Source organism: Xenopus laevis, chromosome 2L (assembly GCF_017654675.1).
Source record: "Xenopus laevis strain J_2021 chromosome 2L, Xenopus_laevis_v10.1, whole genome shotgun sequence".
Lineage (NCBI taxonomy): Eukaryota > Metazoa > Chordata > Amphibia > Anura > Pipidae > Xenopus > Xenopus laevis.
Window position 1 is genome coordinate 166648935 of NC_054373.1, and position 27449 is coordinate 166676383.

General features: G+C 40.0%; 1 protein-coding gene across 4 annotated transcripts in view; it reads right to left on the reverse strand.

The window, feature by feature from the left end:
* Positions 1-8370: 8370 nt before the first annotated feature.
* Positions 8371-27449, reverse strand: part of sgcg.L (sarcoglycan gamma L homeolog) — a 119783-nt gene continuing 100704 nt past the window's right edge. For all 4 annotated transcript variants that reach the window (XM_041582667.1, XM_041582666.1, XM_041582668.1 and 1 more), the window contains exons 5-8: positions 24831-24950; positions 23388-23460; positions 13211-13334; positions 8371-10200 (exon numbers count right to left, since the gene is read on the reverse strand). In XM_041582667.1, the coding sequence (XP_041438601.1) occupies positions 10012-10200; positions 13211-13334; positions 23388-23460; positions 24831-24950 (506 nt within the window). In that variant the 3' untranslated portion in view covers positions 8371-10011. The remainder of the gene's footprint in view (positions 10201-13210; positions 13335-23387; positions 23461-24830; positions 24951-27449) is intronic.

Sequence of the window (27449 nt, forward strand, 5' to 3'; positions counted from 1 at the left end):
AAAGCAAACAGCGCTTGGTGATTATTTCCCTTGCTCCTGAACTTTTGCTGTTATACCTCTCTTTGAACTTGATTCCTGGATTTTGACCTCGGCCCGTTTCTGACCACCGCTTGACTTCTGCCTGCCCATCGACCCGGCTTGTTTTGACTACCGCTTGTACTCCGCCTGCCTTCTGACCTCGGCCTGTTTCTGGTTTGCCTGAACTCCGCCAGCCCTTCGATCTCTGCCTGCCTACAGATTCTTCTCTACTCTGACACAGCCTGCTGCTACCACCTGTGAGCTCCTGCTGTACACTAAAGCAGTTTTAACTGCTAAGCTCTTCTCCAGTGGCTCCTACCCTCCTGACAGCCCTGACAACTGGAGGAGGGAAGGGAGGAAATGGGTGGAGGGTGGAGGGAGAGAGAGTGGAGCAAACTGAGCATGCTCAAGCCCTAGCCCTGGAGGTTTATGCTGAAAACAGGAAGTCTGATACAGAAGTCCATTTGTACACAATAGAAGGAAATAAATGCAAAGAGTTTCTTTTGACAGAGGACTCAGAGCAGCATTACTTTGAGGGTTTATTTGTGTATTTATATAGACCTTTCTGATAAAGCTTACTTCATTTTAGCCTTTCCTTCTCCTTTAATTAGCTCCATTTCCAGAGTAAAAGAGTGTCCAGGCTCCACTAGAGCCACACAGTATAAAACCTTTTGGCATTTCTTTTCCTGGCTGCTACAGAATACAGAGAGAGAACCTGTTTACAGCTCATTTCTCTTCAGTCACCTTGAATACATTTTTCATTTTGGCATTTGTGCTCTGGCTGGTTTCATAGTTGATTTGTTCTGGGTATTTTATTTAAATTTTATGGATATTTCTCACTGACACCATCGCATTTCTTTAAAGCATTGTCACTGCAAGGAATGTATTATGTATTTATTTCAAGAAGTTCGACATTATCCTTGGACACAGCACAGCTGCAACTGTTGGAACTTTCTGCCGTGGCTCCATAGTCAGTTTGATTATAGCATTATGGTCCTGCTAGGGGTGACCTTGGCCTTTAGGTCTCTTCTATTTTGCTATTATACTGTATCCGGCCCTATTAAACATTGTGTTACAAACATCTTGGAACCGAGATAGTAATCCTGCTGATTAAACTGAGTATTGCCATTTCCGAAATTACCTTAGTTGTGCTTATTTAGTTGATCCACCTTGTGAAAAACAATGGTATATCTTAATTAAAACAAAAACTCCGCAGACAGACGGCACTTCTGGATAGATTTATTGGGAAAAGGCTGCTATGTACCGCCTAACGCGTTTCGGGATTGTATCCCTTAATCATAGCCTATGATTAAGGGATACAATCCCGAAACGCGTTAGGCGGTACACAGCAGACTTAAAATAACATGGTGACAGGAACACTTTAATCAATTAGGAAGAGAACAAAAGTAAAGATTTTGCTCTTAAAGTGAGTTGTGTGGGTCACATCACTAGAAAATGTAACCTGCATATTGGTTTGAGCCAATAGATAAATTGACCAGATTAGTTTATCTGAATTATGGAACCTCTTAATTAAAGAAACACTAATATGAAATGAAAATAAAATGTATTATGGATTGAGTTGATGTACTGATCCTTTGTAAGTCACTACAAAGTAAATGGTCTTCATTCATGTAGCGAATGCACAACCAAAGCTGGAGAAAAACTCATTCTGAACCCTCTCTAATTTGCTTCAGAGGAGGGAAAAATTCCTTCCTGACTCCAAAACGAGTCCCTGGATCCACTTGTACTAAGAGCTATTTTCAATAACCCTATATTTCCTCATGTGGAATGGCTTTAAATTCCTACCCTTTCTATTATCTTAGTTACTAGGCAGAATCCTATGTATCACGTTTTGCATATTTACATACAGTATCTATCCTATTGGCCCATAGGCTGAAGAAAACTGTAAGTGTGTTTGGAAAGGGGTGGCACGTCTTCTTTGGCCATCACGGTGGATGTTCCAGGGAGTCTGGGATCAACAAGGCCCAGTAAAGCTATTCTGCCTTAGAGGGGTAGCCCTTCTAGTGAAAGTCGAGGACAGGGACCTAGGAAACTAGCTACTGATATTGCACATTCTAGGAACATGAGTCAGGAATAGCTAGCAAGAGTAGCCTGTGCTCCTAAAAGGATTGTTAGAAGGGGGTAGCTCTCCCATAGGCTTTGCTAGCCTAGTTAAAGGACCACAGTACTGAAGAGGGAATGAGGCCAGTGTTCTTTTCCCAGATCTATCTACTGTAAGCGATCCAGACCACATTTGCTAGAAACCCTAGAAAATGAAACTTAAACTTCCAAATCTGTCTCCACAGTGGTGTCACAGATTCTGGCTGTACTTTGATTGTACCCAATAAAGCCTGTTGTTACCTGTTTTGCAAGAACCTTCTGGCATCCTATACCTTTATTTTACACAACAGCAAGAGAGGTGTTACACATCTCCCTCACCTTCACCCTTCCACTAGCGAAGTCCCATATTGTGGAAAGAGTCTAAACTGCCAGACTAGCCAGACCAAGCCAAGATAGGGTTACACTTACTTGCTAAAAAGCCATCCAACCCTCTCTTGAATCTATCTAATGTATTTGCCAGTAAAATTGACTCAGGGAGAAAATTCCACTTCACAGCTCTCATTGTAAAAAAAATCCTTTTCAAATATTTAAATGGGACCTCCTTTCTTCTAATTGAAATGGATGCTCTTGTGTCTGCTGGAAGGATCTACCAGCAAATAAAGTATTGGAGAGATTATTATATGGTCCCTTTTTATATTTATACATACCGTAGTTGTCAGGAACTACCTCCAGTGTGAGGCTGGCAGGTGGGAGCCTATGTGCTGTGTAACCAAGGGGATATGTAGAGTTGGCTTGATGAAAAGCAGAGGCAAGTCAATGTCAACAAGTGTTTGAACAAAAAAGTCAAAATAACATAAAGTCTTTAAGTGGCAAGCATCAGGCAAGGTGGCAAACAAGAACAGGTCCATGAAGCAGGAGGTGGTTGAGACAGGCAGCAATTAAGCATAAGTCCATAGAGCAGGTAGAAGTCAGAGCCAGGAAATCAAACAAGTAAATGGGTACTGACAAGGCGAGAATGTAGGTTGGAGCAGGAACAAGCGGGGGGAGGGGTGCTTGATCACAACTGATTTTATTGATCCAACAAAGGAATGCAGAAAGGAACTGTCTTATATAGGCCCATAATGGTAGATTATAGACACCTGGCCTCAGGATAGGGCCACTTGGGTGCAGGCAGACGCGGTGGGTTTTGGCATCCGAAACACGACATTTTGCATTTCCCACCGAATCCACTCACAGTCTTAAAGACTAGGGGCACAGCAGGGAAGTAGCAGGGCAGCGGATTCAAAAGTCTGGCCCTAACCTTCATGAGAGTGGAGACCGAGACAATAGCAAAGATAGCAAGTGTTTATATGGACAGTCAGGAATTCTAAATTCCTCCAGTGGCTAAGCAGGTTACTACACAAACTGAATACCATGTAGGCTATGGTTCAAATCCCTGAGAGTCCTCGTGGTAATTATCATATCTTCCTGTAAGTGCCTCTACTCCAGCATAAACATTGCCAATTTGGTCAGTCTTTCTTCATAATTGAGATATTCCATAACCTTTACCAGTTTAGTTGCCATTTTTTAGAGTTTCTCTAATTCAATAATATCCGATTTAAGTACTGGAAACCAAAACTGCATATTCTAGATGGGGCCTTACCAGTGCTCTGTAAAATGGAAGAATGACCCTCTCCTTTGCCGAATCTAAACCCTTTTTAATACAGCTCCTTTGGTCTCATTTACCATTTTAGGGGATCAATGACCTAATCTGATTAATCTATGGATTCAATGTTTGGTCCAGTCGGCTTCTTAACTGTTCAACAAGTCTGTCCAGGATCCAGGCTCGGACTGGGGTGACGGGACACTGGGAAAAAAAACAGTGGGCCCTGCCGATGCAGATCCAGTCCCCATGGCCGTTTGAGCTACTCCCCCCATCCCGATTACGGCTGAATGAAGAAATAAATATTCGTTGGCTGGGGGGCAGAGGGGGAGCTGTGGCTAGGGGGACAGTGGACCCAGACCACCCCAGTCTGAATCTGGTTCAATCACTGCAATCTGGTTATTAATTACACTAATAGGCCAGTATAATAAAATACCAAGAAGAGGAATTTGTCACCAACAGGATCCAACTGTTCCCATCACTAGCTTTGAAATGCAAGGATATCTCTCATTCTTGCATCAGAATATAATGGGGTAGTCCTCCATTGAGCCAATGGAAAGAAGACCCACCCCAAACTTCAAAGCTCCCTCTGTACTATCTGTTACTATAACATCTATTCCAAAGGGTGGCGAAAATAATATGGTACCATAGGCCTTGGATAGAAACAACAGATTTCACCAACTGGAAACATTTTGTAGAAATGCTGGGAAGGGCCTTAAAACTACTTTATCTACTACTTTAATGTTGCACCGATGCCAAACCTTGAATCTCTGATGCTCTTCTAGCTGAAGTCAAAGGCACCAACAGAGCTGTTTTCATGGTCGGACAAAATAGTGAACATTTTTAAGAGACTTTCAGGATTTCTTTGTGAGGGTTCTAAATGTTACTGACCTCATATGAGGCCTTCTTTTCCAGATGTACCGCATTGCAGTGTGCAAAGTGCAATTTCAGACACAAGTTCAGTCTCAAGGGGGGGATGCCATGGAGCTATTGCTTGGTTCAGAGGTTGCAGCAGCCACAGGGTTCCCTATCCCAATTTGTGTAATACAGGTATGGGGCCTGTTATTCAGAATGCGCGGGACATGGTGTTTTCTAGATAATGGCTTTTTCCGTAATTTGGATCGTCATACCTTAAGTCTTCTAGAAAATCATGTAAACATTTAATAAACCCAATAGGCTGGTTTTGCTTCCAATAAGGATTAATTATATCTTAGTTGGGATCAAATACAAGGAACTGTTTTAGGGGGTTATTTACTAAACTCTCAATGCAAAAATCCCAAAAAATTTTTGATTTTTTTTTTAAAATCGGAATTTTAAAAAATCACGAATTTTTCGGAATTTATTAAACCCAGAGGATGAAAAAGTCAGAATCAGAAAATCTGGCATCTCAGACCTGCTGAGGTTGCATATAAGTCAATGGGAGAAGTCCCAATGATTTTTTTGATGTGTGCTGGGTTTCGTGCACTACCCTGAAGTTTTTGGAGTTTTCGGGCAAAAAGCATAAGAAATCTGAGTTTTCGGGTGTAAAATCCAAAAAATTTTGAGTTTTTGGGTGACAAATCCAAAAAAAACCTTGAAAATTGGATTTTTTTCCCGGAAAGCAAATTTTCGGGAAAATGTAATAAAAAAAAAATAGGGTAAAAAAACAGAGAGGATTTGATTGGAGTTTGTAGCAGAAAATGTAGAGATAAAATCGGCATTTGATAAATAACCCCCTAAATATTACAGAAAATAAATCATTTTTAAAAACTTGGATTATTTGGATAAAATAGAGTCTATAGGAGACAGCTATTCTGTAATTCGGAGCATTCTGGATACCGGTTTCCAGATAATGGATCCCATACCTGTAGTGCAAAATTCAGAACAGGAAGAAGGCAGTGGCAAGAACATAACTACCGTATATACTCGAGAATAAGCCGAGTTTTTCAGCATCCAAAATGTGCTGAAAAAGTCTACCTCGGCTTATACTCGGGTCAGCGGGCAGTAGCTGAGATTGCAGTCACTTTTAATCATTCCTATACCAACAGTTCACTTGGGGAGAGACTGCAATATCACACAGTGCCCTCTGTTGGTTATATGAAAGAATAACAGTGATTGCAATATCACACAGTGCCCTCTGTTGGTTATATGAAAGTATAACAGTGCGCCCTCTGTTGGTTATATGAAAGGTTAACAGTGACTGCAATATCACACAGCGCCCTCTGTTGGTTATACGAAAGATTAACAGTGATGGCAATATCACACAGCACCCTCTGCACATGGTAGTGGGACAGTGGGACAATGCACACAGTAATCCGTTTGGCAATTCTCTGTCACCATCAACTTTGCAAAGAAGTCTGGTTGATCGTTGGGGGGGTCGCTTTGGTGGAGTGTGCGCTGCTGGGAGACAGGGCTGTAGTTGTGTCTAGGCTTATACTAGAGTCAATAAGTTTTCCCAGTTTTCGTAGGTAAAATTAGGTACCTCGGCTTATACTCGGGTCGGCTTATACTCGAGTATATACGGTATATGGAAGTGCAAGGAGCATATGTTGACATACCTAATAAATGGGAATTTTTATGCAATTGACTGTGGTAGCACTTATGGTTGTAATTGACCCCCCCCTCCCACTACATTTGCCCAGGTGCAGTAACCAAGAGAAACCATTTGTCTGGTAGCATTCACTGGTCACCTCCTATTGGTTATTATGGGTTACTACACCTTGTCAGGCTTGAACCCAATAACATCTGCAACATCTGGTATAGAGTAAGGAGACTGAATGTGGCAAATACCAAGTAAAAAAACAGGGAGAAGTTGAGGATAATATTTTATTATTGCACAAAAAGCACATTTTAAAAATACTTTGTGATTGTGAAACAGGATTCATATGATGGGAAGAATCTATAAACAAAATCAGTATCCATGACTGTTTCCCTCTGTCCTGCAGTCTCTATATGCTAGTGTCATATTCTTTCCTCCTGAAAAGTTCTCCAATCCACCCACTGTACACCCTGCAGGCCTATACACCTTACACTATTACACACTGAAGAACAGAAATCCAGCACACAACAGGGTATGGTATTGCCTGGTAAGTTGCATAGAGTATGGTTGGTAAAAACCAAGCAGGCTTTATTTTCATAGATTAGAATAATGGGGCCATCGGATGAAATTAGAAGAATGTGCATTGTAGAATCAAAATGAGGAAACTATGATAAAGGGTCAGTAACACCAGGACAGGTTTTAAATGCATTCATACATAAGTGCTGATATACTGATATACTATACTGCAACCAGCCAGCAGTTAATTCTGATCAGCCTACACATATTCATAAGGAAGCAGATTGATCAGTTTTCAAGTAAAATTATTTTTCAAAATTAATTATAGAAAAAAACTATAAAGGGGAACTCCACAAAAACATAACTCAAGCTTTTTGAAAAGTAAATATAATTTTAAGCAACTTTGCAATATACATCAATTGAAAATATGCAGACCTTTCATGATTTTTAATGGTTTCTGACAGTTCCCTAAGACTAGCCCCCTGCTCTCCAGCTGATCTGTCTGACTACTTTGCTGAGCTAGCTGACTACTGTTACTTTGTATCAACAGCCATCTGTCCTCAGTCTGCATCATCCAAACCCCACAATTCCCTTCAAATGTGAATTCAATTAGGAACAGAACATCCCAGTGCAATGCATTGTGGGGTATGTAGTTCCTGCATGCTGTCTGTAAGCTGTGAAGTTATTACAATTTGTAACATCAGTGTTTAGTCCCTCCTTCCCTGCCAGGATTTCAAATTATGCAGAAAGAGAAGAACTGTTAAACAGTTGGATTTTAGCATAGAAAATGGCATTTATTCAGATTTTTTGAAGAAACAGGTAATGGTGATGGGTATATTAGGGGTTTCTGTGTTATGTGGGCCTCTGTATCAAATTTTGGTTTGGAAGCTGGAGTTCCCCTTTAATTTTTTTCACAGTTGCGTTTTCTTGCACCCTTTACCAAAAAAAACAAAACTCATCGAAAAACAGCCTCAATCACAGACGAAAATCGCAATCTTCCCTTCATGTTCAATGAATCGGAGAAAATAAAATTGCTTGAATGTTGACAGTTTTTTTTATTTGCCAAATTTTCTCATTCGAATTTTGGATTTTTGGATCGATAAATCTCCCAAATTCTTGAAAATTTAATCATTTTTAGATTGAACGTTTCACTTACAAACACATTGGAAAAAGTAATTTTTGAAATTTAATAAATTTGCCCCTTCGCTTTTAATAATATACTACCGATTCTAGAAAACGTCATATATTCAAAGTAATATTGAGTTAGAGCTTATGGGAGGCCATTGCTATGTATGATTTAAAGGGGTTGTTCACCTTTTAGTTAACTTGTAGTAGGATATAGAGAGTGATATTCTGAGACAATTTGCAATTGGTTTTCATTCTTTATTATTTATGTTTGTTGAGTTATTTAGCCTTTAATTCAGCAGCTCTCCAGTTTGCAATCTGGTTGCTAGGGTCCAAATTCCCCTAGCAAGCACACCGATTTGAATAAGAGACTGGAATATGAATAGGAGAGGCCTGAATAGAAGGATGAACAATAACAATACATTTATAGCTTTACAGAACATTCGGTTTTAGATGGGGTCAGCAACCCCCATTTGAAAGCTGGAAAAAGTCAGAAAAGATGGCAAATAATTATAAAACTATAAAAAAATAAATAATGAAGAGAAACTGAAAACTTGCTTAGAATTTATAGAAGTTATTAAAGGTGAAGCACTCCTTTAAGCTTGGACTAAAATCTGGATGAACACAGCAAAGCAAACACAAGGCAATAATATACATGACTTTCACTTCAAAGAAAAGGTTTGAACATGCTCACAAATTAAATAACTGTTATGACAAGTCCTACAAAGACTTTTGGTGTAACTGATCCTTGAAAGGAGAACTAAACCGCTCCAATAAGAAAAGCCCCTACCTACTACCATAGATAGCCCCCTCCCTGCATCTCTCCTGTATATTTCATTACCCCTGAAAGTGTCCCAAATACATTGCTCACGTACTGGTGTAGAGTAAGAGAGATATAATTAATGTGAGGGTATGGAGGGGTTTGTGTATGGATGCTGGGTTTTTGTTTGGAGGGGATGAATCTGGTGCAGAGTAAGCATAGTGGAGCTCATGGGCAACATCTTCTGGATCTTTGCTCTTCATCTATAAGGAGCTCCGTATTGGCGCATGCGCAGATGGAGCAGTCTTCCAGTGCGTAATAACTTAGTATGAGCCAAAAGTGCCATAAATTGCAGAAGGGAAGGAAGACGACCCAAAGAAGACTGAAGATCCGGAAGATGGCACCCATGAGCTCCACTGTGCTTACTCTGCACCAATGTATTCAGAATACTTTTAGGGGTAATGAACTATGTGGGGGAGGGAGCAGGTTGGGGGGGGGACAGATCTAGGGTAGTAAGTAGGGAATTTTCTTAATGGGGGGTTAAGTTCTCCTTTAAGACTGTTTTGCTTATGCAGGGCTATCAATAGCGCTGCGACAATTGGTTTCTATCTTCTTTTGGAGATCAGTGTTCAATCAGAGGAACTGACCTGAATTCTGAACTAGCTGCTCAATAACGTCACTACATTATTCTTTATTGTTACTACTCATTCCTGAATAAAGTCACGGAAATAGAAGTCATGGAAATAGCAGCTGCTCCTAAAGTATAAATGGTGGTCACCATATCAATGATGTCGCTGGCCTGACCCATATTCTCTATCAGTAATGCAAGAAGAATATACTGTATTGCCCTGGGACGAGCTTTATCCATTTCGGCACACATTCTGCAAAGGTGCATGGAATTTCAAACCCAGACCCTTAGTTACCAATACCTATTACTGTTACTCAGGCACAGTGGGCTTTTTACACATACACAAGGGTTACACAAGATAGGGTTGAGTGCTTTCCTATGGGCACATGGTAACTGCAATAAAGCAGCCAAACCTATGAAACCCACTTCTATAAGATGCATATTCCACACTCAACCTGATGCATTGGCTTTATAACTGCTGGACTTCAGGCTAACGCTCTATCCATTTGCTTCAGCAGAGACAATATGGGTGGTGACGTAGTTTTAAGTCATAGCTTGTGCTATATTACATAGGCTACAAAAATATTACGTTTGCTGTTTCTCTTGAAAAGTCAGTGGTTTTAAAAATACAAATATACAACCCATGTGTTGCCGCTCGTGTCTGAAATTCCTCAGCTGGTGGTGGGACTTCTTCAGACTCTATAAAACGTATGTGGGGGGGGTCGGCATCCTGACAGGGTTCCTTATTGGCAGTCGCGACTGTACTCCTGGCACGTCGATCCGTAACCGGCTACTGACAAGTAGAGTTTCCCATCTGGGCAAACGCAAATTTCATAGAGTTCCTGAGAGTTGCCAGAATTACGCCGCGAGTCAGAAGGAGGAGTCGGCAGACTTAGCTTGGGCAGCCGCACCGTTTCAGCATCAAGTACCAACTGGAACACAACAGCGGCAGAGAGAAATGACAACAGACAACAAGAAGATTTATTCTGAGCAACTTTAAAGGGAAGCTGTCATCATTATGACAATGTCCATTTTAATACAGGTATGGAACTTGTTATCCAGAATGCTCGGGACCTGGGGTTTTCCCGGATAAGGGGTCTTTCCATAGTTTGGATAATCATACTTTAATTTTGCTGGAAATCATTTAAACATGAATAATAATAATAATAATCATAATAATAAACATAAATCCACTAGGATTGTTTTGTCGCCAATATGGATTCATTATATTTTAAGATTAAGCACAAGGTACTGTTTTATTTTTACAGAGTTAAAGGAAATAATGTGAATTATTTGATTAAAATGGAGTCTATGGGAGATGGCCTTCCCGTAATTTGGAATTTTCTGGATAACAGGTTTCAGAATAATTCATCTTATACAGTACCTGGACTACATTACGCTTGCAAATAATTCATTCTGATGTTTAAAATTGTATTTAAACTCTTTTTTTTTAAATTTTAATAATGGTGTGTATGCAGCCATATTAGTTCATTAAGGGGCAGATTTATCGAGGGTCGAATTTCGAAGTAATGGGAGTTTTTAACTCCCATAATTTCGAAATTCAAATTAAAAAAGGCCAATTAAAATTTAGCAAAAAAATATGTTTTTTTTTTGGGACAATAGGTCCGTTTTCGATCTAATTAGAATCGTACGAATCGAAGTAATAGAGCATTCGAGCGATTTGAAGTTTTTCCAAAAAAACCTTTGATTTTTCAAAGTCCACCAATTGACTCCAAATAGGTTCGAGGAGGTCTCCCATAGGCTAAAACAGCAATTCGGCAGGTTTTAGATGGCGAATGGTCAAAGTCAAATTTTTAAAGAGACAGTACTTGATAAATTTTAATATTCAAATTTTAATATTTTTTTTAATTTGGACTATTCCCCAGTCAAAGATTTTTTTTATTCGAATTTTCACTTCGACCTTTGATAAATCTGCCCCTAAGCGTTATGCTGTACTTGCAGAAACAGTCAGCACAGCATCATGTCAGTCCTTTTGGGCAGCTAATGCCATAGCCATTTCATCTCCCTGTCATCCACAGTACAAGTGATTTCAGAGCTAATTTTGACCTGTAGGATGTTGAAACTTACTCTAACCTGCTTTTTGGAAGGGTAAGGGGGTGTCAGGACCCACAGCCTCTCTCTGTATATAATGTATCTTTGGCTATAGGCCCCACTGCCTCAGAGAGAAACACCTGAAGCCACCCATGCTGCTTCCTATGGACATAAACTGAAACTGCATTAAACAGCAAACACAGGCAGTTCTTGGTATGAATATGCAAATTATGTCACCACTCCTAATACTATCAAAAGAAAAAGACTCTATGTATCAATGTAATATGAGCAATACAACTTAGCAGAGGAGCGCCAGGCAACACTTCCTTAATCAGTACCTTAAAGGGATACTGTCATGGGAAAAACATTTTTTTTCAAAATGAATCAGTTAATAGTGCTGCTCCAGCAGAATTCTGCGCTGAAATCCATTTCTCAAAAGAGCAAACAGATTTTTTTTTATATTCAATTTTGAAATTTGACATGGGGCTAGACATGTTGTCAATTTCCCAGCTGCCCCAAGTCTTGTGACTTGTGCTCTGATAAGCTTCAATCACTCTTTACTGCTGTACTGCAAGTTAGAGTGATATCACCCCCCTCCCTTTTTCCCCCCAGCAGCCAAACAAAAGAACAAAGGGAAGGTAACCAGATAGAAGCTCCCTAACACAAGATAACAGCTGCCTGGTAGATCTAAGAACAACACTCAATAGTAAAAACCCATGTCCCACTGAGACACATTCAGTTACATTGAGAAGGAAAAACAGCAGCCTGCCAGAAAGCATTTCTCTCCTAAAGTGCAGGCACAAGTCACATGACTTGGGGCAGCTGGGAAATTGACAAAATGTCTAGCCCCATGTCAGATTTCAAAATTGAATATAAAAAAATCTGTTTGCTCTTTTGAGAAATGTATTTCAGTGCAGAATTCTGCTGGAGCAGCACTATTAACTGATTCATTTTGAAAAAAACATGTTGTTTTCTGATGACAGTATCCCTTTAAAGAAACAGTAACACCAAAAAATGAAAGTGGTTTAAAGGAATGACAATGTTATGTCCTGTTGCTCTGCACTGGTAACACTGGTGTGTTTGCTATAGAGACACAAATATACTTTATATAAACAAGCTACTGTGTAGCCATGGGAACAGCCTTTCAAGCACAGGTTACAAAGTAGATAACGGATATGTTCTGAAGAATCCCATTGTTATCTACTGTTTATCCTGTGCCTTTACTCCTTTTCAGCTTTGAATGGCTGTCCGCATGGCTACACAGCAGCTTTATATAAACAATAGTAGTGTTTCTGAAGCAAATACACCAGTTGTACCAGTGCAGGGCAACAGTACATTATATTTTCATTCAACAGTTTAAATGTTTTGGTGTTACTGTTCCTTTAAGCACTTGCTATTATGTCCTTCTACCGGGAAGAACAGCATGGGGTGCTGCCACTAACCACCAATGATACTAGCATCATACCACTGCTGATACCACCATACAGTAAAAGCAAATAATGTCAATTGCAAAAGTGCTCAGAGGAGCACACGGAGCAATTTTATATTGTTGTATGCCTGGATATACAACCCCTTTACCCATTAAACAAATAACATACATGAAGCGATATCCTACTATAATTAGCTAACATTTATTTTAAGAAATAGGTTCCTGTAGTAGCATAGGCCAACAGCAAAACACAGCAATATGCTACAGTAAGGTGCAACCCATCTTGATTTATAAAATAGTCATTTTAGTAGCACATTATACAGTATTAATGCTAGTTTCCTCGTTTTCCCCTAATAGGCCAAGCCTCACGGTACAGCATAGAAAGTACACAGAACATGATCTTTTTCTGCCACCATAACATTTTGTAAAACAAGGTTATTTCTGAAAAAGAGAGTACAAACCATTCCATCGCTGCTCTGCAACTTGATGTCCTGTTGAGAAAGGACTTCAATGTTTCCTGCTTGAGCCTTTATGTGAACTCCTTTTGGCGCATCGATGCTCAGAGAGCGAGTAGGTGATTCTAGTCTGGAGGGGAGAGAAAATGTGTTAATTTTAAAATACACATTCGAAACATTCATTGAAAAGCTTGTTTACATAGTTACTTAGTTAAAGGTATCCTGTCATCGGAAAACATGTTTTTTTCAAAATGCATCAGTTTATGAACTTGACGTTGGTCTTCTTTCAACCCAACTTAAAGGGATACTGTCATGGGAAAAAAATTTTTTCAAATTGAATCAGTTAATAATGCTACTCCAGCAGAATTCTGCACTGAAAACCATTTCTCAAAAGAGCAAACAGATTTTTTTATATTCAATTTTGAAATCTGACATGGGGCTAGACATTTTGTCAATTTCCCAGCTGCCCCTGGTCATGTGACTTGTGCCTGCACTTTAGGAGAGAAATGCTTTCTGGCAGGCTGCTGTTTTTCCTTCTCAATGTAACTGAATGTGTCTCAGTGGGACATGGGTTTTTACTATTGAGTGTTGTTCTTAGATCTACCAGGCAGCTGTTATCTTGTGTTAGGGAGCTGCTATCTGGTTACCTTCCCATTGTTCTTTTGTTTGGCTGCTGGGGGGGGGGGGAGGGGGTGATATCACTCACTTAACAGATTCATTTTGAAAACATTTTTTTTTCCCATGACAGTATCCCTTTAAGGACTGGAGTCCAAAACTGCACTACATACTCCAGATGAGGCCTCACCAGGGACCTATAAAGAGGCATAATTATGTTTTCATCCCTTGAGTTAATGCCCTTTTTTATGCAAGACAGAACTTTATTTGCTTTAGTAGCCACAGAATGACACTGCCCAGAATTAGACAACTTGTTATCTACAAAAAACCCTAGATCCTTCTCAGTTGAGGAAACTCCCAACACACTGCCATTTATTGTATAACTTGCATTTATATTATTTTTGCCAGAGTGCATAACCTGCATTGAACATTGAACCTCATTTTCCAGTTTGCTGCCCAGTTTTCTAATTTTATCAAATTACTCTGCAACTTAAATTAAGGTTTCCCTTTCCGTTCTGCGCCAACAGGCACAGAAGACTTTCACCTAAAGAATTATGTGTAAACATCATTTTTGACGCAAAGCAATGGATGTGACACAATCCTGAATGACAATTTTGCATCTTATCTGTCTAAATATGTGCTCACAATTGCAGTCGATTTGAAGCATCAGGTGCAAATTCACTGGAATTATGGGGGGAAAACTTCAAGTTTATAAGTCCTAATATCTCTCACTTGATAATATATTTATTCCTATATATTTATATGTGCATCAAACCTTCATAAAACGCTTCCGCCTCTTCTTTAACCCTTTTTTATAATTTCAAGCCTCCCATCCACCTTACCGACCAATCAGGGCCTGATGCTTGATTATACGCATGTCTGGAACAAAGGGGTAGTTCACCATGAAGTTAACTATTGATATGCTATAGAATGTCGTAATCCTAGCAGCTTTGCAATTGGTCTTCATCATTTATTTATTACAGCTTTTGAATTATTTGCCTTAATCTTCGTCATCTTTCACTGACCCAGAACTATTGCTCTGTGAGCTTAAAATTGTTATTATTGCTACATTTCTATTCATACCCTTATTTATATTCCATCATACTAAAAGTTAATTTAAAGATGAAAAACCCCTTGTCAGTATAATTACTCTTTCCTTTTCAACTTTGTTGTTTTTAGAAAGCCCTTGGAATTCCTTTTGTATTGACTTTAACAGATCTCACATCCATTTAAAACATTCCTTTTCCCACAATGAATTACTTATTGACTTTAGAATGTAAATGTTCCAATTGCTTACTTCAGTTGCCTGTCCATACACTTTTCCCCTTCAATAATATATTTGATCTGTTGCCCAAAGATTGTTCTACATAATGAATAGTGAGCCTGACTAAAGATTTATATGAAAGAAAAGAAGGACTTGTTCAAGTCAAGGCTAAATCGCAAAACCGTTAAAATATGGACCTGGCATCAACATCTTTCTCACGTATTTCTGCTTGGAAAAAAACCCAACATTCGAACAACATTTCAATGATTTACCGTAACCCTAAATATCCATCTTGTCCAAAAAAGGTTACCCAATTCTCCTCCAGAGGCATTAAGGCAAGCTGCCAATACAGTGTCCTCTGGCAGAGACTCCCATCATTTTACTGCTCTATAAACCCTTTTCTTGCTGATAGTTAACAGCATTTCTATCACCACAAAATTATTATTAAACATAAAAATGAACAGATCAGTTCAGCATTATAATGCCCAAAAGTCATGCCATCGGTTAAAGCAAGTGCTCAATGATGTCACCCGTGTCTCACATGATGGTCATTTTACTATGGCCAATCTGTAAATTATCTCTGTCTAAATGGTGCTTTGTGATGTCATCAGTTATAATAGCTGCTTAGTGATGGAATTTATGTCACATGACTCACTGAAACTTGTATAGTATATGATAATAAATAATGTACCACCTGTTGTAAAATATGAGGATATTATGCGTAGCTCCTCGTTGGCTAATAACACCCTTATATTTTACAATTCAATATATAATACACAACAGCCATGAATATCTTATCTTATATCCTTATAAATGGTGACTAGTGATGTCATCAGTTATAAACGGTGAGTAGTGATGTCATTTCTGTCACAAGACTCACTGAAACTGGTGTATTATAATAAATAAAGTACCACCTGTTGCAAAATATGAGGATATTAGAAGTTACCTCGGAGTTCCATGACCCGTATAAAAACACTCGTCCTTCGGCCTCTTGTTTTTATATGGTCATGAAACTCCTCGGTAACTTATAATATCCTTATATTTTACAAAAGGGGGTACTTTATTCACTGTATAAACAGCAGATTCTGATGTCAGAATGTGCCATTTTTGACTTAAAGGGGAAGGAAACCTCGTCGGCGCTAACCCCCCTCCCCCCCTCCCGTGTATTGCCCCCCTCCCTCCTCCCCCCTGGCCTACCCCTCCCGCTGGGCAAATGCCCCTAACTTGTTACTTACCCTTCTGCGCAGGTCCAGTCCAGGGAGTTCACAGGCGACATCTTCTTCCACGCGATATTCTTCCTGCTTTGACCGGCGCATGCGCAGTAGGATCGTTTCACCGGTACGATCTACTGCGCATGCGCGTGACTTTTGGCGCATGCGCAGTAGATCCGTACCAGCGAAATGCTCCTACTGCGCATGCGCCAAAACGCCGGTCAAAGGAGGAAGAAGAACGCGTGGAAGAAGATGTCGCCTGTGAACTCCCTGGACTGGACCTGCGCAGAAGGGTAAGTAACAAGTTAGGGGCATTTGCCCAGCGGGAGGGGTAGGCCAGGAGGGAGGGGGGGCAATACACGGGAGGGGGGAGGGGGGTTAGCGCCGACGAGGTTTCCTTCCCCTTTAAAGACACAGGCACAGTGATCAGTGCTGTTCTCTTTCCAAACACGTTCAATCACATTCCCCACATGTAGCTTACTTACACCCACCCCAGTTCCTCTCTAGTTTCCCTACTCCTCTTTGCTCTTTCTCTTACCACTGCAAATATGATGACACTACTGATGGTAGGCTGGACCGTGGTGGTGGGGGGGATGAGAGCCAAACAATAAACAGGAACAGAAGGTACTCAGCAGCAAAGGGGAAGGGCACAAAGGTAGACAACAAATTAAACCAAAAAGAGGCAGGCAGCAGAGGTGAATAGACACCAGGGAAATACTAAAGTGGAACATAAAGTAGGGAGACACTAGTAGAAAAAAAAAGCAAAGGGGAGGGTGGGGAACAGAGTGGAGGGTGCCAAAGTGCTCCCTGAAGTGAGACACTATACATAAATCTTGTGTACAATATAGTGGATAATGTACTGCCTGCATACATTTAAAGATGAGAATATATTTCTGTCCTTGATGTTACAACCTGATTCAGTCACTGTTATAAAGGTGACCAATTTTCGTGAGATCCAACAAATCTGTTAAATTATCGTGAGGTTAGTGGGCACCGAACAATCTTGCAGCTAACGATTTTCGTCCAACAGATTAGAAAGTTTTCATCGGTCACAGTGAAATGTATCCGTTGTCCAATTGTTTGCAGGGCCAAGAAGGCTACTAGATGTATCGTTTGCACGTTTTACATTTAAAGGATCGTTTCAGGTCGTACCATAACGAAAAGATCGTACATGGGGAACGAGAAAGAATGTGCATGTCCATTTGCTGAACTTCAGTGTGTTCTTTAGGTTTATGGCTGGTGCTAATTCATGTAGAGACATCAACAATGAATGCTCTTAGGTTCCACATCTGAGCACTCTGCATCTGACCCTTTAAAGTTAAAAGGCTGGATATTTCATTGCTCTATAAAAAGCAGCGCATAATGAAAACAATAGAGTGATCCGTAATGTACATCACCAAAAGAATCTCTCGATGCACTTACTTTATATTTCATTTCAGCTGCTGCAAATAACATGGTATATTCGAAAAACGGAGCACCAAGGAGAACAAACTCCAATAGTTAAAAAGGATGTCATTTATTAATATCCATAAGCTTGCCACACAAATATTTTGGGTCGGCCTGTTAGACGCGTTTCGTGGCTTCCCGACACTTTCTCAAAAGAGGATCCATCATTAGGTGAGACTAGGGATGGGTGAATTTGACCCGTTTTGTCAAAAATTCGCCTTGGGCGAAATGTAGCAGACGCCCATTAAAGTCTATGGGCATCAAAAAAATTGTTGCGCGGCAAATTTTTTTTTGACGCACGGCACCATACAAGTCTATTGGCGTCATTTTTTCGGCAAAACAAGGCAAAAAATTCGCCCATCCCTAGGTGAGACTATAAATGTAAGCAGTACACCACAGATTGCAAACCAATAACATACCAAGCATACATCACATAATATGAATATTTCTTTCAATTCATTACACTAGAAGGAATACAAGTAATAATTTGTTAATTAATAAATTGCTATGATGGGTTCATCAAGCAAAAAACAACTGAAGCAGGGCTCCTTTCAGAGGCCTCTTACTTAATGCGTTGACCAAGTACATCAGGAGAATGACTTAACGAGACTCATGGAGTTGACTGGATACATTGTGCCAATTTGATACACGTGAATGATTGGAGCACTCACGGGCCAATAAAATTTCGACTTGACACGCTAGATACCGCATAAAAGTGTCCTACTAAATTCTCTCGCTGCATAAAACCTATAAAAATGAGCCCAAGGTAAAAAAGAGAATAAGATAAACGGTGATGAAGCCTGAAGTAGCTAATAAATATCCATTTAGGCAGCCTGTACAAGCTGGCAGCGCCGCAGGCAAACGGAAGAGTGTGAATGGAGCCATTATTATTATTTTCCTTTAGATAATAGTCAAGATGATCTTTAGCGAGCCAACAAGGCCAATCTTCGAGATTAGGGGAAATGCTGTTGGACAGGCAGCGAGTCGTAAATGAAACTGAATGAGGATGGGAAGGCAAGATTTACTAGTGAATATAATGCAGTATAAAGTAAAGAAAGCAAGTAACATGGAAGCATGGGTCATTTTCACTGGCATACGTACTCTGCGCTTATGGAAATGAATGGAAATAGTTATTTCTTTGCTGCATAAATCTTCTTTATGGATTTATAGTTATACTGCAGCTGCCAAGTGCTATACCCACAGTTACACTGCACTGAGCTCCCTCCCCACAAAGCTTTTACTTCATTCCTTGGGCCTGATACAAGGGGTATAATGAGACATATCCAAGGTCATAATAGGCTGAAGATACAAGCAGGGTCATTGTGCATTATATTTTGGGCTTCTGTACCAGGCAACGACAGCCCTTTAGCGGTAAAGATCTGTGTCTCCAAAGATGCCCCAGTAGCTCCCCATCTTCTTTTCTGCTGATTCACTGCACATGCTCTGTGCTGCTGTCACTTACTGAGTTTAGGGACTGATTCACAATACACAGTAAACATAGGGGGTTATTGACTAAAATCCAAACGTTTTTTTTTATTTTTAAATAAAATATGAGATCATTTTGGATTTTAGTAAATAACCCCCATAGAAGCTCCTCATAAAAGGGTAATAATCAGAATAAATCAGTGCTCCTCCATATATCACTTGACAAGAGAAGCAACCTGTAGGTACTGCCATCAGCCTTGTCTTGGCTACACAAGTTACTGTATATGAGCCGCTATTCAAAACCCACTTTGAGTCCTTTGCATTTAAAGCATTTGCAGCTTAGTGTATGGTAAGCCATTAGTACTAGACTAGGACTGTGCACACATGAGTATGATCTGTGCTTCTGCATATGAAAATCTAGAACTCATGGAGGACAGGTTTTGGTAACAGCAGTACAAACCGGATGAAGACAAGAGAATATTTTCCCTCTTGACCTGGAATGTAGATCAAGGCCAGGCCATGGGTCAAAAATAAGTTGACAGAATAATAAGACAGATAATATGAGAGTGTTCTGTGTTGCCTACAGTCCCTTCAGGTAATCTGTTAGGAAAACTTTCTCCTACCAGTTCTATTCCTCCCACTTCTATGTTTGGGCTAAGTATGAATTATGTGCATAACCATAGCCGCCAGCAATACCTGCACAATAATAACCCATAACAGTTATTAAGACCTTATAATAACCATACAGAATGCATTAGCATAGAACAGCAAGTACAGACAGAAGGCGGACGTGAGTAAAATAGAAGCTCTATTTAATACATGATGGGCAGCTGGGAGAGAGAATGATAAGCAAGCCGTTTTGAAAGCAGAGAGCACATTGACCTCAATTTTGTGATGTGCCGACTCTTTGGATAATTAAAGAAATGACAAAGGTTCTACTGAGAGTAATTGAATTTGTCAGGTCACAGATGCTGTTATTATAGACCATGATGGCATCCATCATATTTCTGTGCAACACAAGACAGGTACCTTTTTTCATTTTCATTTTTGGAAATAGTTTCTTTAAACAAGTTAAAGAAGACATATTATGTAAAAAAAAACAAGAATGTACCAGTGCATTATACTATTTTAGATATAGCAGGAATGTGCTTTAAAAAGTTGTGTTTCTGTTTACTTCATTGAATATTTCTGCAAAAACCCTACTAGTCCCACCCATCAGTTCCACTTCCTGCTGCCTCCTTTCCAAGGCTATGCAGGGGATCTGGAGGCACTCAGCACACTGCACTGTAGGATAGGAACCAATAAGTAGCTAGGTTGACCTGATATAGAAGGAATGTGCTTTAAAAACTTGTGTTTCTAGTAACTTTATTAAAAATGTATGCAAAAGCCCTACTACTTCCACTTCCTGCTGCCTCCTTTCCCAGGCTGTGCAGGGGAGTCAGCGGCACTCAGCAAACAGCACTGTAGGATAGGAATTAATCAGCAGCTAGGCTGACCTGATAGGGAACTGAAGCCTGTCTTTGCTTGTGTGACTGTAGGGCTGTGATTGGCTGTACCCCTCCAACTGTGCTTCTGTCAGGGACCATTAGGAGACCCCCGCTCCTCTTTGAAACAGGGGCAGGGACTAGAGAACATCTAAGGGGAGCTCCAATGAAGGGGCTATTTTTGAAGATAATGTTAATTTACAACCGAAAGGAACATCTAGTTTTATTCCACATACCTCCATCATATGGGAATGCCGCTTGTTCCTTACTTACATAAACTTTCATTGGTGAAGATATATTAAAAGGCCACCCTCTGAGATGTTCCTTTTTTTGTAATAAATCATTTTTTATTTGCATACAATATTTTTTTATTTAAGTTCAGTTTTTGTGCCAGCCTACCATTGAATTGAGAATGTATGACATTACTTCCCTAAGCTGAAGGTCTGGGGCTTGAGCACCTGGACCCCCTGTTAGAATTGGTAAGTGTACCTTACTGCTTACAAGTTTTCGATACTGGACATTTTTCTTTCCTTTCCCCTTTAACACGCTTTTTTGCCCTATTATTATTATCTGAATGCAAATTGCCTTGTTTGTTAAACTTTTGGATAGACAGTTCACGTAAGGTCATATGAATAGATGTTGTCACATTATTTTTCTTCTAGGGGTACTGTTATCAGTAAAGTCACTCCAGTCTTACAATTTGTCCAGTGACCTCCATGGGCACATGTATGGAGCTATTTTAAAAACCCACATTAGGATGAGTCCCAGCTTCCATATCGGTCCAATTTCCCATCCGACTGGCTGCTCTACCTATGTGGCCAAACTAGACTTATCAGACTGGTTGGTTGTTGGGGAAGATAGCTGGATAAGTCAAAAATTGGCTTATGACTATCACAAGGTACTAAAAGACAATTCGTTTATTATGCTATTATTATTCCATTATTCCATTTATTTATAAAGATCCAGCATATTCTGCAGGGCTGTACATAAGGGTACATAATAACTGATGTAATGTTAATGTTGAAGAAATGTTACTGATATGTTAGTGAGAAGATAATGGATCTGTGGGATGAGATGTGAGAAGGCTGATGTGTTATTCCAGGAACATATATTTTTTTCATTACTTGTGTTATTTAGCTTTTTACTCAGTAGATGTATGATTTAAAGGGGTTGTTCAACTTTGAGTTAACTTGTAGTAGGATGTAGAGAGTGATATGCTGAGGCAATTTGCAATTGACAATTAAATTTTTTTATTATTTATGTATGTTGAGTTATTACGCCTTTAATTCAGCAGCTCTCCACTTTTCCACTTCAGCAATCTGGATGCTAGGGTCCAAATTTCCCCAGCAACCATGCATTCATTTCAATAGGAGACTGGAATATGAATAGGAGCAGTCTAAATAAAAAACTGAGTAATAAAAAGTAGCAATAATAAAACAATTGTAGACTTACAGAGCATTGTTTTTTTTATATGGGGTCAGTGACCCCATTTGAAAGCTGAAAAGAGTCAGAAGAAGAAGGCTATTCAAAAACTATATAAAAGAGAAAATGCAGGTCTATTGAAATATTGTTTAGAATTAGCCATTCCACAACAGTTAACTTAAAGTTGAACCACTCCTTTAGGTAGAAAATTGTATTCCCTATGCACAGATAATCCCGCTGTATAATGGACTCCTGCTTATCTGTGCTCTGGGAATTAAACAGGGAGACCAAACTATTTCCCCGTTTGCCCTGTTTAGCTCAAGAAACACCAACAAACATAGATTTTCTGTAACTAAAACCATAGGCAAAAGGTTTGTACAGTACAAGCCCTGTTCATTGTACTCATGTTGATAAGGGGGGGGGGTATACTGCCCCTTTAAAGTAAAATGATACCCCGGAATAATGTAGGTGTCTATACAAATATACTGCAGAAAACAGCTCACGTGTAAAATCCTGCTTCATCTTAATAAACCATTTTAACAAAGATATACGTTTTTAGTAGTATGTGCCATTGGGTAATCCTAAATAGAAAATTGGCATTTTAAGGGCCGCCCCCTGGGATCATACTATTTACGGTGCAAACAAACAAACCAAGGAGACACATACATGTTAGGTCACATGAGCCAATCTGTTGGTTAAGTATTTATTCTGAGGGTATAGTTTTCCTTTAAAGTGGACTTGTCACCCAGACACAAAAACCTTTTCAGATTAAACATGAAATCCAATTTCTATTTTTTATTAAAGCATTCATAGCTGTTGTAAGCTCAGTTAAAAATCTCAGCTGTCAATCAAATATTGTCCAACCCTCCTCTATGCCTTAGGCATAGAGGCGGGGCTAACGATTACTTTCACTTTCCAATCAGCACTTCCTTGATGTTACTTCACTCCCCACTTTCCCCGGTTCTCTTCACTGTTTAATTGTGTAGCCAGGACATGGGGATGGACATCAGGTCCTCCATTCTGGTGCACAAACATGATTCTGAGATGACACAAGGCTTGTCTTAATAACAGTGTCCACAAAATGGCTCCTGCCTGCTTGCTATCATTATTAATTACCAGACTGAAGGAAACAAGATTCAAATAATTTATATTGTGTAATTAAAGTTAATTTTGCTTGACTAATGTGATAAAATAGGATTTTGAATAATTTTTATTCGGTGACAGGTCCCCTTTAACAATGCCCTGTCTGCTCCATCTGTAATAAACTCATTAAGCAAAAGGTAGGGCAATGCTGAAAGTGGGTCTATAGTCATTACCTCAATTGCTTAGAAGAATCCGCTCTGATCAGCGGCGTTTCCACCGAGTGTTCAAATAAAGCCCCTTGCGGTCCTGCAACAATGAAGAAGAAATCAATGAATTACATTTTCTGGAAGACTTTAACAAAAAAACGTATACAGGTATTGGATTCATTATCCTGAATGCTTGGGACCTGGGGTTTTCTCTTTTGTGGATAAGGGTTTTTTCTGTAATTTGGAACTTGATAATTTACTAAATTGACTAAATAAACCATTTAAACATTAAATAAACCCAATAGGCTGGTTTTGCTTCCAATAAGGATTAATTATATCTTAGTTGGGATCAAGTACAAAGTGCTGTTTTATTACTACAGCAGAGGTACACTTGCCGTAACTCTGAGCTTTCTGGATAACGAGTTTCCAGATAACGGAACCCTGTATTGATTTCCCAGAGTTATTTAACGCATACAAACAAAATGTATATATTAGACTTCTACAGAATAAGAACACTTACTTCTTATAGAATATGAACAATGGGCTATGCAATGCCTTGTACTCAGCATAGTTTACATTTGCTTATTTTTATAGCTATATTTGTCCTCTAGAAGCTTGCCATTATTTCCATGTATTTATGTGCATGCCATTTATTGTAATGCATATTTAATGTCTCTAAAAGTGCTTAATCTGTCAATATTAAAAGCCATTTACAAATGGCGAGCCTTCGACTACAGGAAATTTAGCTCGGCCACTAATAACGCTACACTGGAGTGGCTGCAATCACAGGAAACACTCTTTGTGTAGCAGATATATATGATAATTATGGTAATAGCCTAATAATTAAATTTTAAATGCAGATCAGATCAGCAGACGGAAGAAATCTCAGATGCTAATTACATTTCGCTCCCATTGAGCTGCTATGCATCAGAGGAAAATCCAGCTGATTTGGAATTTATATGTAATTATCAAAGGAATGAAGAATTAAGAGACCATATGTGATCGAAGATGGATAACATTAATAAAATATATATATATATAAATGTGAAGTTACGCAGGATTGGCGTTAGGGAAAAGGGGGTTGAAGGCAATGAAGGAAGGCTGGGGATTATCTGGCACTGCTGGGTTGCCATTGACAAGGACAGTGTGCAACAGCAGGAATAGAATGTGAGATATTGATTGGAAAACTCCTTTTATCAGTGTATCACATTTCAGAGCTTTGCAGCTTTTGTCTAGTTGCTGGCAGAGTTGTGTTGCTGACTATGGCAGAGTGGAAAGACCGCCATCATGGGAGGACAGGATGAACTTCTATTAGGGTTGGACCACCGAGGAAGGGGGGGGAAGTATTTGGTCCAAAAGAGGCAGGGTGTTACAATGCAAGTACGAACATTGGGGTCCTTAATTCAATCCATTCCTACCTAAATCAGGTAGGGTATATAGAAAAATATCTGTTTTAAGCAAGGAACAAACCTGTTACTCTTAGTTTATCTGTTCCTACCAACACCTCGTGTTCATCAACAGAAAACAGCATCTTGCCGTTGGCCGAGTTGATCTGAAACTGCTGTCCGTGGGTCTCTATTGCGTTAGGGCCTAGAAAGAGAAGCAACAGTCAGTGGATATTAATTCGGTTTCAGGCATGTCCCAGAACACGTGTAAGGGTAGGACAACACAGACGTTTTCGGCGCGATCCGAAGCACTCCGACAAAACACACACAACAGAAATAAGGTAAGTGAATGCATTGTCGGTTGACGTTGTCGCGTTGATCCGATGCGACAGCATGCAGGGTCTGCATCCGACAGTTGGTCCAATCAACGCTGCAACTTCATCTGACAATGCATTCACTTACCTTATTTCTGTTGCATGCGATTTTGTTGCAGGCGTTTTGTCGCAGCGCGTCAGATCGCGCCGAAAACATCCGTGTAGTTCTACCCTAAAAGATTTCATAATCTTTGGTCATTCATTTCTTCTGGAATTCTGGGAACTAAAATGAGAAATTGTGCATGACTTTATTTCCATTGATTTAATTCATTGGCTTCTTTTCTGCTTGGATATTCCTGGACTCGGCACTGCCTCTGTTTCCTTTCTTGTAACCGACAGGAGCCCTGCTTTTGCTTTGGCAAACAATCGAATACCCTTCAAGGCGGCACCTCTTCCTGGAATTCCTGGACTCATTTAACTATTCCCAGTTCCAATGTATTGGAATTTACGGCCAAATATCTATTTGAAATAGATAATAACCTTGTTCGGACATGCAGAAACATTGAAATAACTATTAACACCAAAACTCCATATGAATATTAATGTCTTAATAAAGTGAAGCACATGTGCACCTTGCAGTCTCTGCTTCCTACAATTTCTGCCACATTAATCCTGTCTGAAATGCTAATCCTTCCCTTTCTCTGTAATGCTGCTGTCACCAGGTTATATACAGAAATGTTACCTGAGGGCTATGTCATTTATAAATCTATTTAAAAGCACTGGAATAAAAGATTTTACATTTCATACACATAGGTTTTCTGTTTTGCTTTGTTATTAAAATATAAATATTCACTCCAAATTCCTTAAGGTGCAGTGCGATTTCCTTCTGTGTCCATGTAAACATACTGCACACTCTTCCATCAGAGTGCAATCGGATGTGTATAATATAAATATGTTTCAGAATATAGTATAGAAAATGAACTTGCAATTGGTAAGCTTGAAGTGCATCTTTTTTACGTAAATAGGACAGATACAGAAGGACATGTATAATTGAGCACATCCATATTGGATTAAAGTAAAACATAACTTTTATTAGGATTGTTAGGCATGCCCACTGGTACTAATATAGGCACCATCTCTCCCTACTTTACCTGCTATCCCACAGTCACACTCCCTTCCCAGAGACTATTATCCCACTGTTACTATAGGCACCATCTCTCCCTACTATACCTGCTATCCCACAGTCACACTCCCTTCCCAGAGACTATTATCCACTGTTACTATAGGTACCATCTCTCCCTACTATACCTACTATCCCACAGCCACAGTCCCTTCCCAGAGACTATTATCCACTGTTACTATAGGCACCATCTCTCCCTACTATACCTGATATCCCACAGTCACACTCCCTTCCCAGAGACTATTATCCCCACTGTTACTATAGGCACCATCTCTCCCTACTATACCTGCTATCCCACAGTCACACTCCCTTCCCAGAGACTATTATCCTAGTGTTACTATAGGCACCATCTCTTCCTACTATACCTGCTATCCCACAATCACACTCCCTTCCCAGAGATTATTATCCCACTGTTACTAATGGCACCATCTCTCCCTACTATACCTGCTATCCCACAGTCATACTCCCTTCCCAGAGACTATTATCCCACTGTTACTATAGGCACCATCTCTCCCTACTATACTTTCTATCCCACAGTCACAGTCCCTTCCCAGAGACTATTATCCCACTGTTACTATAGGCACCATCTCTCCCTACTATACCTGCTATCCAGGGCCAGAACTAGGGGTAGGCAGAAGAGGCAGCTGCCTAGGGTGCAACAATTGAGGGGCGCTGGGCAGCTACCTCTTTTGCTTACTCCTAGACGGCCATCCAGCTTGCTCGCTCTCCTACCAAGCACGTATGCGCACGACGTCCATGCATGACGTCACTTTGTGTGCGCAATGCCATTGAGCGTGCGCACAATCGACAGGTAATGGATGAGGTCGAGTTGTCCGGCTGGGATGCCTAGGGCGCCCAGCCGGATTGGCCCACCTCTGCTGATTTCCCATAGCCACAGTCCCTTCCCAGAGACTATAATCCCACTGTTACTATAGGCACCATCTCTCCCTACTATACCTGCTATCCCACAGTCACACTCCCTTCCCAGATACTATTATCCACTGTTACTATAGGCACCATCTCTCCCTACTATACCTGCTATCCCAAAGTCATGCTCCCTTCCCAGAGACTATTATCCCACTGTTACTATAGGCGCCATCTCTCCCTACTATACTTGCTATCCCACAACCACACTCCCTTCCCAGAGACTATTATCCCACTGTTACTATAGACACCATCTCTCCCTACTATACCTGCTATCCCACAGTCA